At 45.0% G+C, this 13,602-nt stretch overlaps 1 protein-coding gene across 1 annotated transcript in view; it reads left to right on the forward strand.

The window, feature by feature from the left end:
- Positions 1-1,331, forward strand: part of LOC123962347 (keratin, type I cytoskeletal 13-like) — a 10,046-nt gene extending 8,715 nt beyond the window's left edge. Inside the window, exons 6-7 of the mRNA XM_046038411.1 lie at positions 519-739; positions 1,160-1,331. Coding sequence (XP_045894367.1) covers positions 519-739; positions 1,160-1,250 — 312 coding nt within the window. The 3' untranslated portion in view covers positions 1,251-1,331. The remainder of the gene's footprint in view (positions 1-518; positions 740-1,159) is intronic.
- The last annotated feature ends 12,271 nt before the right edge of the window (positions 1,332-13,602 follow it).

Consider the following 13,602-nt stretch of genomic DNA (forward strand, 5'->3'; position numbering starts at 1 on the left):
AGCAGAGGACCTCAATAAGGTCATAGAGGAGGTCAGGGAGTACTACGAAGCCACTGTTGCCAAAAGCCGCAAAGAACTGGAGGCGTGGTTCAATGCAAAGGTAAGGACCTGATTTTAGCCACGCTAGAGACTCTTGGACTCACGTCTGTCCGTCCACCCCTGTAGTTCAGACTGAAACATTGTGATGAAATGTGGTTCAGACCTTCATGCTCCCCTCAGGATGAACTGTAATAACTTTGGTGATCCTCAGACTTTCCATCTAGCGCCATCATCAGGTCAACATGTTACTAACATGCTGTTTCCTCCACAGACAGAAGACCTTCACAAAGAAGTCGCTATCAGCACAGAAACCCTCCAGTCGTCCAAATCCGAGATCACAGATCTCAAACGAACGCTGCAGAGCCTGGAGATCGAGCTGCAGTCCCAGCTCAGCATGGTGAACATCACGTCTCATCACATCTTTTATGTCCAGTGTCTTTGTGAGGCAATAAACCTGATCCAGCTCCTCTCTCCTGCAGAAAGCGTCGTTAGAGGCCACCCTGAATGAGACTCAGAACCGGTACGCCATGCAGCTGACGGGTTACCAGAACCAGGTCACCATGCTGGAGGATCAGCTGACGCACCTGAAGGCCGAGCTGGAGAGGCAGTCCCAGGAGTACCAGATGCTGCTGGACATCAAGACCAGGCTGGAGATGGAGATCGCCGAGTACAGGAGGCTGCTGGACGGAGAAACTAACAGGTGAGTGGAGGAAACAGTTTTCACAGCCGTTAACTCTTTAAAAACATATTGAACAAGTACTTGAGGACAAAGACTCACAACCATCTTTAACCAAAGTTCATCACTTCTACTTGGTGATTACTTTTTGACTCTTTTCTGGAAACTCAACCAGAAAAAGAGGGAAAGGGATGGAACAGAGTCTGTAGCCATGCTAGCAGCTCTGAGAGCTAAATGCTAACAGCAGCATGCTAACATGCCGAAGCTTAAATGGTATAATGTTTACCATGTTCACAATCTTAATTTAGCGTGTTAGCATGCTAACATTTGCTGATTAGAAATCACAATTTGACACATTGTATTTTTAAAAATCTTTTCAAGTCTCTTTAGACAGAAAAAGAGAAATTAACTGAATCAATTATTTTCCGTCCCGTGTTTCTGCAGCACCTCCACCACCACCAAGACGACAAAGGTCATCACCATAGTGCAGGAAGTGGACAGCTCTGGAAATGTGGTGACCAGCAGCAGCAAATAAAACAGGAAACACCTCCGACCAATCAGATGCTGTGAACTGAGTCTCTCTGAGGTTCTTCAATAAAAATGAAGTCTGACATTGTTTCTGTGGTTCATGTGCTTTTATTTCACACTCACACATCAGATGGAATGATTTTTATCTACGAGAACAGAAGTCTTTTTCAGTCAGGATATATAGAATATAGTCAGAATACAGTCTTAATATTTTTATGGCAGATGTTGTGTAACATTGTTATCAGTTATAGATCTTCACAGGGACAAAACATTTCCACAGGAAGTTATAACCTCTTGGTACCAGACCGATCGATTTTCGCTGTTCTAGCTGTTTTCCGTTCAAAAACACCTGTCGTTTGTGTCAAGAGAGACTGTCTGGCGGGCCACCATCTTGGTGAAGTTGGCTGAGCCAATAAGTTTCGTTTCTGTCGTCAGATTGAATTAGAGAAGAATAGTTTGCTTTGCCGGAGGCGGGCTTTATCGGCCTCTGCTGGCGACCCGACATGCAGGATAGCAATCGATTCGTCTCTTCTATACGAAGAGAAAGAGTGCACTTACAGCCCTGTAGGATGTTCTGTTCTCAAGCTGTGGCCTGTAAAGCATGGGAGTGCTTTTGGTCACAGGAATATTGACTGTTTTTATCAATATTTCAATGTTTTGGAAGCTTTATGTTATTTGGAACGTGGTTGTATGGAGAGAAATAATGTTTTGAAGATAACTAAAAGTGAACATACAGTATAAACCATAAATATGGGCAAAACATGGGCATTCACCTGCTATATTTTTGATAGATTGTGTAATCTCTTTTCTTCAAATTTACAGTATTCAGGTGCATTATAATCTACCTTATGATGGTTTTGATGGTTTATTGCATTAAAATAAATCTTTTTTTACCAGGCGAGGATGAAAATATCACATTTTGTCTTTATTGCATCTCCATGTAGTCTGAAATGGTAAAATAAATATGTTAATGTACAATTGATTTATATTCCTTAGCTTCGGACCTTTCAAAGGAGACCGGAATTATGCATCTAGGCCTAATAGTTGAGGAGTTATTACTGATTTATTTTCGGTATGTTATTTTTGGCATTCCTGGAAATAGGTGCCAGGGACCATGTGGCTAAATAACAACAATAAGCAACAGGTGTCAAGTCTCAAAGAATATCGTCTAGAAACCGAACAATCTGTGTCTTTGTAATCAGAGAAAGTAAGTAATTAGCTGTATGTGACAACAACAAGAAAGAGAAGCAATATAAACATAATAACATATATAGCCAAGAGCGGTGATGATCGGGATCCAAACAAGTCGTGAAAAACGCAACATTTGATATTTTCAAAGGAGAAGAACAGATGCAGATGACTTAACAGATTAAAATGATGAAAGAATTTGACTTGGAGATAATTGGGGAAATGCAAACTGTGTAAAATGTTCAACCCACCTGCAACAAAATTCTTTTGATAACTTTTGATCAGCGACGTCCGTGGGTGATCCTGCCAAAGTTTCAAGTCGATTGGTGAAACCATCTGGGACGAGTTCGCAAAAATAGGTTTTAGAGAAAAGTGATAATAAGTTGTATAATTTGACATTTTTAGAGCAGAAGACCATTGGAGCAAAGATGCAGATGAATCCAGAGATTAAAATGATGAGAGAGGTTTGACTCTAAACAAAATTGCAAAAACGTAAAGTTGATTGTTATAGCGCCACCATGAGGTCTATGAGTGCCATATTTTTTTTTTGCCTGAGTAGTGGAATTTGCAACCCACCTGCCAATTTTGGTGAGTTTTCATGCAGCAGTTTTGGCTGCCCAAACACTTTTAGCAGAGATAAAGAAGAAAGAAAGAAAGAAAGAAAAATGAGAACAAAAACAATAGGTCTTCAGCAGCTTTGCTGCTTGGATCCGTAATAAACACCTTCATTCTGCACATCTACATTCTCTTTTTATTTGGTGGGTATCATCAGTTATGCAGGTGATGGATTTGACTGGCGCCATGTCCTAATGAGAGCAATATAATCTAAAATTCAACTGATCAACCCGGTCACTGATGTCACACTGTCACACATGATGAAACATGGTTAGCTTGTTGGAAATAATCAGCTATTTGCCCCCATTTCCAGGAAAAACACCTAAAATAACACACCCAAAATGAATCAGGAATAACTCTTCAACCATTTGGCCTAGATGCACAAGGTCTCCTTTCAAAGGTCAGAAGCAAAGGAATATAAATCCATTGTAAAAACCATCAAAACCATCATCACATTCCTGTGACCAAAAGCACTACCATGCTTTACAGGTGTGTAACTTGAGAACATCCCACATTGATGGGGGGGGGCATTAATAGATCCAGATTTAGCAGGCCTTTCATTTGATATCCTGGATGTCTATGTAGCTACTACAGGTCGGCTACCAGGCTGCGAAAAAGGCCAGGTGTTCTAAAGCAGCACTTCTCCTCTCTGCAGAAAAAGGGAAGGCGAGCACAGCTCAGTGTAGCAGCTTAAATGGCCATATTTAATCTCCTATTGTTTTGTACTATTGCAGCGGTGGTGCAATTTTTATTAGGTTTGTTAGGCTCCTCTTTAGTGTTAAATAAGAGAGACAGCAAACAAACCTCAGCGGGTCCTAAAGGACAGAGTTTAAGGCTGAGATTAGGTACATCTCAATTTGCTTATTTGCTTATTCTACATCCAGCTTCTACTTGTCTAAAATTTCATGCTGTAGCATAAAGATTTTCCTAAACAAAGAACACACCAAAAACACACACAAAATGGTGGTCGATAAACACTGAACCCTGATTGTGTTTATTAGTTTTGCACCTAAAACTGAAATCAGCATACACATCATCATGTACCCTAAAAAGACATGGCCTCAGTGGTAGCTATGGTCCTGATTAAGATCCTCTTTTTACAATGCTAGGCTAGCAGTTTCCACCTGCTTTCAGTCTTTGTGCTAAACTATGCTAACATCCTGGATTATCTCTGAACTGGTTACATGAGCAGGATTTATCTAACCGTATCTAAACTGTTCCTTTGAGAGAAATTTCAGCACCACATGTGACAAAAGCCAGCTTTGATATGTTACGGTAAATGTGTTCAGTGAAGATAGGACACACATGATGAATAAAGAGAGATGCATGAAACCAAGTGAGAGAATAATAATAAGAATCCTTATTTGAAGAGCAATTTTCAAAATCCATGTTACAAAGTGCTTTCTCAAGGGCCTAAAATAAAAAAAAAACAATCAAAATAATGTTAAAGAAAAGAAAAATAAAGTCAACTAAAGTCAGATAAGGCTCTCCTATTAAAGTGTTAAAGGGTCTTTAAGAGGTTCACGGACTCTACCGCGCTGGTTTCCTGCAAAGCTGCAAATCATGTGGACGGACCGGTTTTATTGTTTGACTTTCCTCTAACACTTTCTCTGCTCAGCTCCTTTCAATCAAACCACACCTGCCTGTCATCAGATCCCTGCTGAGCTGCTTGAAAGTAACAAATAAACCCTCCACACACTCCCAGGAGGGAAATATCTGACTGTGTGACACCTGTCAAACTAACCTGCAGAGCTGAGAGGTTCACTGCTGCAACAACAGGTAAATTCTTCAGGTGAAGGGTTTGCAACATCTCACCTAACAAGACGAAGAGTCTGCAGAAGTTAGCCACAGTGATACTAACTGCAGCATGCTAACATGCTGATGTTTAGCAGATATAGGGCATAATGTTTATCATGTTAGCATGTCAACATTAGCTGATTAGCAGGAAACACAGTGTACAGCACAGACTGATGGGAATCAGTTCTGCAGATATTTAGTCATAAACAAAGGGTTGACACATTAAGGGCCGAGTTTACTAACATCCCAAATAAAGAGTACTTAAAGAGTGCATTTTAAAATATTACATGTGTAATTTTATTACCTGTTATGGGTGATTAACTAAGGCCCCTTCTACACTACTCCATTTTAGTTTTAAAACGAATACGATCTCCATCCACACCAGGGTTGTAGCTGCGTTTCAGAACTGATCTCCTAAATTAAAACGAATGAAAACGCACATCTAGTGGCCATTCACGTACACTGGGCATGCGCATGCCGGTGTAAACATGAAGCAGATGGTCTGTCCCATAGTTGCATTTGGCGAAAGACAAAACCACACCAGACTGTTTTTTTGTAGCATGGACCGATAACGAGCTGGTACTGTTACTGAATGTAGCAAGGGAGTTAAAAGGGACTGTGGAGGTGGAAAACAGACTGGAAGTCATCACAAAGTAAGTTTTTTTTACCTGTCCTGCCCGGCAGCCTGGTATGAGTAGATACCATATTGGTAAGAGCTGGATACCATATTCTGCCAGACAGGATTTACTTTAACAACAGAGTATTAATGGGTGGCGCGGTGGTGTAGTGGTTACCACTGTCGCCTCACAGCAAGAAGGTGGGTTCAAACACCAGTTGCCCCGGCCTTTCTGTGTGGAGTTTGCACGTTGTCCGTGTGGATTCTCTCCGGGTGCTCCGGCTTCCTCCCACCATCCAAAGACATTGGTGTCTCCAAAATTGTCCTTAGGTGTGGAGGTGAGTGTGACTGAATGTGGCACTGTGATGGATTGGCAACCTGTTCAGGGTGTACCCCACCTTTCGCCCAATGTCAGCTGGGATTGGCTCCAGCCCCCCTGTGTACAGGATAAAGGGTTGACGATGGATGAAAGTATTAATATACTCCTTTGTCTGTATTTGTCACTGGGACAGACATGGGGATGGGGAATAGAAACACCACATAAACAGACAGTACAGTGAGAGGGCAACACCTGCAAGAGAACGGGGATTGGGGTTGGGGACAATAGGAAATAGCAGAAGGAAACATCAATTGCAGAAAGCAACAAAACCTGCAAGAAAAAAAACAACAAACAAACAAACAAACAAAAACAAAGAGACAACCAGCCAAACAGCAGCAATAAACAGCTGACATAGGAAGACAATTGACAGAGAAATGAAAACTGAAAAATCTGGCAACAAATAACAACACAGCACCGCCGTGAGAGCTGAAATAATAACAATTAATTTACATAAGTAACTGAATGAAAAACATCAAGAATAATTCTACCAGGGAGAATCTTGGTTTGTATGAGTGTCTGTATGTGAGACTGTATATGTTTGTGTGCATAAGCCTGTTACAGAATGTAGTTCATAGGGAGAGTGGGATACCACAACCACGCAACCCAGTAGCCAATAGGGGTGGGAGAGAAGTCGACTCCCAGACGAACTGCGACGTGAACGCAGAAGATCCCGACCCGACCAACAAACGCCAAAGACACCAGCCATCCAAATGCCAATTGACAACGCAATGCCATCGGAAGGCAAAAGGCGGAACCCGGACCAACCGCAGCATGCACACAACAGAGGCCAGTGCCAACCCGCGACCGGCACCCCACTGCCGCGGAACAGGCAACCAAACCGCCAAAATGCCATGCAATCAACTTCAGCACGCAAATAACAACCCCAACCTGCATACGAGTGACAACCAACCGGCAGCCCCCATCGTATCCCGTGCGCGAGTCCGAGCAAATGAGAGAAAGCAAGCGGCAGAACACAACGGTGAAAGTCAGCAGAGAAAAACACCAGTAGCAAGTCACAGCCCAGCAGCAAACCTGCCGTCCAGGCCACGGTGCACCCGCTGATAAAAGTTCGCCACGCCCCCAACCGCCACCCGCGCCAGCCCAACATCCCCCATGTACAGCACGCCCTACGGCTGCCATGCAACACCAGCCAAACCAGCAACGAGGCAAAATCAACTAGCCCAGCTGCATGTCACCGCCAACCCACCCACCCGTCAAGGGTAGAGAACACCAGGCACACGCCCAGAACAAACCCGGAGCACAGCTCCACCCCGCAGACACACCCCGTACATCTTTATACCTCAGTCTCCAGAGGATACCGACAACCGTCCGACAGAGAAACAGGGGAGCACGGATCTGAGGCCAACATGGCAAACCAGTGACGCAAACTAGTCCCCCAAGCCAACCAGGAAATGCCTCCCCTGGACTCCAGTGCACAAACCGACACCCTGCAGCCCCCAGAGACCCTGCACAGAAAATAAAACAATGCATCAAGATGCATCGACAATCGCCCCACAATCACATCACAGCACTCCGAACCGCAACCAGACCGATCCGCACCGCGCTGCGCCCAGAGACCCCCACCCCCAGTAGCCAGGGCACTCCGCGACTCCCCAAAGCGCAAAGAACCCCAGACCACATGTCCCGGGGACAGCTGTGCCCCGCCCCAAGGGAGAACAGCAGAGAGCCGTGCCGGGGAGCTCCCCGCTGCCAGGGAGAAATAACGCGGGAAAACCAGGACCGACAGTCCCCTAGCCCAGCCGGAGGCCTCCGCCCCTAGAGTGCAGGCAGAGCCAGCAGCCCCCGTAAACCCAAGGCCGGCCCCGGCCCCAGACGGAGGCCCAGCCCCCCAGTCAACCACCACCAAGGAAGAGGTCCAAAAAAGCCAACCAACATCACCCCGCTACCAATCTAACCAACGCCACACAACAGCCAAATAATACACGAGAGATGCCAGCCCGCACCAGCCAGCGCAAACTGCCCCCACCCCCCGCAACCAGGGAGAGCACAGACCCACAGATACACCGTGACCCACACCGCACGCTCACCACCAGACAGAAACCCACCGCAAGCATCGCCAACCGCCTTCGCCATGCCCTATCACCCGCTCCCTCCCACCCACCCGGACCCACGCACAGGACCCACGCACAGGACCCATGCACAGGACCCACGCACAGGACCCACGCACAGAACCCACAAGGAGCCAGCCAAGCACAGAGTGCCACCACAAGAAGAGTGGCTACCCACTCCGCAGCGGTGGTGCACCGAACACAGGGCAAACAAAGCCGCACCCATGCCTCCGACCAACACCACGCCAACAATCAACATTCAAAAAAATTTATCCCCTGACACCCGTCAGTCAATCCAGAATCCCCCACACCCGCACCGCGACACATCCAAGAGCCGACCCAGCTACCAGCCGCATGGGACCCTGAACAGCAAGGCCCTAAACACCCACCCCCACTAAGTGATAAAGTTGATCAAGGGGGACCAGAGAGATTGGAATTTTGTCAATTTGTTTTTTTTTATAGCAGACATTCTCTCCATGCTAATGTGGTCTATAAGTACATTCCTATATTGGGTGATACTTAAATTCTTTTTGGCCTTTCAGTTCATAAGGGTAGTTTTCTTGGCGATGCATAAGTCAGTGAGAAGCATGTATGATGTGTCAACCTCTATACTAATGGCACTTAGGTCCCCCAGCACGCAGAGTGGTGGGGAAACTGGGACGGGGTAGCTTAGCTATATTGATAGGCCTTCACATATCTTCTGCCAGAACTTTTGAACAGGTGCACATTACCACATAGCATGCATGTAACGGATCAGATATGTTACCTGAGCAGTTACATACAGTGTGTTCTATGGAGAGTTTTATACTGTATAAGTTGTAGATTGGGATTTGTAGTCATTCTAAAGGTATTTAAACATATCTGCATCCAGAAGTTTTGGTCTGTTTTTAACAGTAACATGTATATTGTTGATAACAGTTTTGGGGGCGAGAGTTTAAGAAAGTCTGTTATCACTGGAGATAGATCTAAGTCCATTATGTTATCATTAAATGTTGCCTGAATTATGGATTTAAACTGTTGAAAATCAAGAAATCTATTATTGCTAATTCCATATTAGGCCACTAGATTCTGGAATAGAATAAAGTTACTGCCTTGCATTACATGCTCTAGATGTCTTATCCCTTTGTCATACCACAGTGGGGAATTTAGTGTTTTCTTATTTTGCAGGATGTCAGGATTATTCCAGATTGGAGTAAGTCTGCATGGGATAGGTGAAGACCCAGATATTTTGAGAAATTCCATGTCAAGCAAGTCCAATCAAGCTGCCAGGGAAGTGCCTATGTTAATGTTTTTAAAGCAGGTATGACGTTTGATGCTGGAACTGATGAATGGCATATCGGAAATTTTAATTTCCTTACAGAATGTTTGTTCTATGTCCATCCATGATTGGTCCAGGGGGCTCTGATTGATCCATTTTGAGATATATTGTAGTCTATTGGCCAGGAAGTAATGAGAAAAATTTGGCAATTCTAAACCATTGTAATTTCTTGTCTATTGAAGCCAGAATCTCGCCTTGTGAGGAGACTGCTCCAGGTGAGTCTTCAGTGCGGATTCTTTTTGATTTCCCCATGACCACTCGGTGAAAACACTGGTCAATGTAACCTTCAAGGTCCTCCAAACACTCATCTTCGAGGTCCTCCAGAGCGATTTGACTGTTAGTATTTGTTAATTGGCTTAAATTGGCGGCTTGTTTGTTTTAATGAAATGTTTGTTTAGCTGCAGGCCGCCATGTTTGAATTGCACCAAGTCTCACAAGATTACACAAACGCTCACCGTGTCATCTCCAGAACATGTCATTCTGCGTGCACACCTTTAGTAGATCAGCTTACATGTGAATTTGCTGGTGATTTCAAGTTTGCACACGTTTTTACTCACGCAAACCTTTAGTAAATCTGGCCCTAAGTGCATTCAAGATGACTGGGGATGACTTTCGCTGACTGGATAGTCAAACATTAGCTCCTGGCGACTGCAGGGGCGGGGTCTAAAAACACTGCCGTCAAGTCGGACACATTCTTCTTCCCATAGAGTGAGTTAGCTTCGAACAATGCCTGAAGCAAATACCCCCGAGATCAGGCAAAAGGTGGTTGCCACTTGGTTCAGCTGAAGAAAATCTACTTCAACCACCTTGCTCCCTTGAGGTTTTCATGTCATGCGACATGGTGAAGTTTTGCAGCACCGGCAAAGGTTGGACAAAATTTCTAACCAGCATGCTTTAAGTTTATTCCAGCTTTCATCATGTTAAGTCAGCACTGCGAGGAGCCGCATGGAGTCAAATGCACATAAATGAATAACATGTTGACCTGATGATGGCGCTAGATGAAACATCTAAAGTTCTACAGTTCATCCTGAGGGGAACATGAAGGTCTGAACCACGTTTCATTACAATCTATCCAACAGCTGCTGAGATGTTACCATGAACGCAGCTGCAAAGGAGGCTGCAGGACCTAAAATTAGACATTATAAAAACTTCAGTTAATAAATGAATGTATTATTTCTCTGTAGTACAAGTATGTACTTTCTTTAGTTGTAGTATACGTTGTTGAAATGCAGAGACACACCTTGTTTCTGTTGTCTCTCTGCAGGCTGTTTGATCTTTTGACCTCTACATATCTGAAGGAGGGAGGTTGTAAATCATTGATCCGTGATTGGTTGATCCAGACAGGAGAGGGAGGAGAGTGGAGCTTCACAGAGTCAAAACAATCTCTTTATCATCGTAGAGATAGAAAAGGTAACATCAGCTGCCACTGGACATACTGCTGATTCTGCAGCAGTGATTATATTCAGTTCATCAGACGGGTTTTATCTGTCGAGAGGTGTGGAGACTTTATAGTACCTGCTCTGGTGATGTAGAGGTGTGAGAACTTTAATAATTCTCACACCTCTAAATCATCCTCTCAGTCACTTCATGTGTCCTTGGCAGATCAGATGGCTGATCTCTAAAAAGCAAAGATCCAAGAAGCATTTGAGACTGATTAAAAGCTTAAGGATATATTATAAGAACTGGACACTGGATGAAAGTTGTTCGCTGAAAGCATGAGCCAAAAAGGTGGACTAGCTTCCCGGTTTACTTCTGCGTTGTTTTTGTCGTTTTGTTTGTGAACAAAATGATCTTTGGGATAACTTTGTGGCTCAGTAACGTGACGTTAGTCCTTCATGGTTCTCTCCTGCAACTTGATTGAATGGTTCAAACAAAGTGGATCTGGGGAATAAAGGGTCGACATGCTGCGAATGAATAGCACTTTTTAAATAACCTTAGTCCAAGTCCACACCTCTGTTAAAAATATTTCATATAAAGAATAATAACTGAGTTTGTTTTCAGCTGGAGGCGTCCTGTCGACAGTTTTTCAAAGGTCTGCAGACAGTGTGGACGTCTTTCTAAAGCAGCTCATCTCGTGAGACCTTCCTCTTCTGTTTCCATGTTTGTTTTGACTTATGTGCATATGTTCTCACTGTGACGTCTCTAAATACAGTTTATTCACCTGTCACCTGTCTGTGGACACTGCAGGTACATCTGCTGCCCTCTGGTGGTCAGAGTGAGACTGACTCCACAGAACCAAACAGGACCAGACACAACCAGAACGAGTCTCAGGCATGACTGTAAAAAAAGGAACTGGATATAGAGTCAGAGGTGGGGGCCCATTTAAGATCAATTTTCAGAGTCAGCAAAACTGAAAAGGGTGATTAAATACTCAACACTCGCCAACAAGTGACGTCAGACGGGAGAGGACGGCATGTTCACACCTGGAACACAGACTGAAGAAACTGATCATGTCTGACTCCTGTCCTTCCTCCAGACGGGCCCTCAGCACTGTTGTAATGAAGCTTTGTGTTCTTCTGTCTCCCTGAATCCATCACATGATTGATTATTAGCAGCATCACTAATGAGCAAATCCTTGGCAGCAGACTGTCCCGCATTAAAAGTTCCTGCTGAGTCTTTAGTTGAATGGATTTGGTTGTGCTGCCGCCTGCTGGTGAAACTGTTTCTCCACAACTCATCAAAAAACAAGCTCCATGATTGTTTCAGTTACATACAGTTTAAAACAGTTTGTTCAAACATTTGCACTGTAAAATGGGGGAGTTTTGGGCCTTGTTGATGAGGCCAGCTGCAGGAAGAAACTGTTCGGCAGCTCTGTTTGGGATCCTTCGGAAACGTCGCAGGGGAAAAACGGGCAGGTGCGCTGGTTAAACTGAGACAGCGGGGATTTTGCACTGCGCTCCCTTCAATCTACCTGCCGAATGTCCGCTCTCTGGCCAACAAAATGGACGAACTGCTGCTCCTCAACAGAACCAACTCGGACTTCTGCAGATCTGCTGCCCTCTGTTTCACAGAGTCCTGGCTCACCGAGCACATCCCGGACAGGGCATCCCGGACAGGGCATCCCGGACAGCGCACTTCACCTACCGGGATTTAATCTCATTCGTGCGGATCGCGAAAGGGAGCTCACGGTAAAAACACGGGGAGGCGGACTCTGTTTATACATAAACGAAGGTTGGTGCACAGATGTCACAGTGTTGAACAAATCATTTAGGCCTCACTTAGAGACATTATTTATAAACTGTAAACCGTTTTATTCACCGCGGGAGTTTTCCTCGTTTGTCCTGGTCGCTGTTTACATTCCCCCTCAGGCCTGTGTTAGTGAGACGTTACTACACCTGGCCGACCAGATAACTAACATGGAGAAAAAACATCCAGACTCCCTGCTCATTGTTCTCGGGGACTTTAACAAAGCAAACCTCAGTCACGAACTTCCAAAATACAGACAGCATATTAAGGGTCCCACCAGGGACACTAACACACTGGACCACTGCTACACAGCATTAAAGGACGCCTATCGCTCTGTTCCCCGTGCAGCCTTGGGACTCTCTGATCACTGTCTGGTTCATCTTATCCAGACACACAGGCAAAAACTGAAATCTGCTGTAAAGACTGTGAAAAGATGGACCAACGAGTCAAAGCTGGAGTTACAGGCCTGCTTTGACTGCACTGACTGGAGTGTTTGAGGCTGCAGCCACTGACCTGGACGAACTAACTGACACTGTGACATCTTACATCAGTTTCTGTGAGGACATGTGTGTGCCGACTAAAACCTTCTGCACATCCAACAACCAAAAACCCTGGTTCACAGCAAAACTCAGGCAGCTTCGTCAGACCAAGGAGGAGGATTTCAGAAGTCGGGAGAGTCTTGTACAACCAGGCCAGGAACACAATGACTAAAGAGGTCAAAGCTGCAAAGAGGAGCTACGCTGAAAAGCTAAATAACAGCTTTGCAGCCAACGACCCTGCCTCAGTGTGGAGAAGCCTACGGACACTCACAAACTACAAGAGACCATCCCCCAACACTGCTGGTACTCAACGACTGGCAGACGAGCTGAATAGTTTCTACTGTAAGTTTGAAAAGCCCAGAGCCACACCTCTCCCCCACTCCAACACCATCTTCACTCACCTTCCCCCTCTGACCTCTCACCTGCACTCAAGATCTGTGAAGAGGACGTGAGCCACCTCTTCCAAAGGCAGAAGATCAGGAAGGCTCCTGGACCTGACGGTGTGTCTCCATCGTGCCTGAAAATCTGTGCGGACCAGCTGGCCCCCATCTTCACTCAGATCTTCAACAAATCACTGGAGCTGTGTGAAGTTCCCTCCTGCTTCAAACGCTCCACAGTCATCCCGGTCCCAAAAAAACCCTCCATCTCTGGA

The sequence above is a fragment of the Micropterus dolomieu genome, linkage group LG02 (assembly GCF_021292245.1).
Source record: "Micropterus dolomieu isolate WLL.071019.BEF.003 ecotype Adirondacks linkage group LG02, ASM2129224v1, whole genome shotgun sequence".
NCBI classification, from domain to species: domain Eukaryota; kingdom Metazoa; phylum Chordata; class Actinopteri; order Centrarchiformes; family Centrarchidae; genus Micropterus; species Micropterus dolomieu.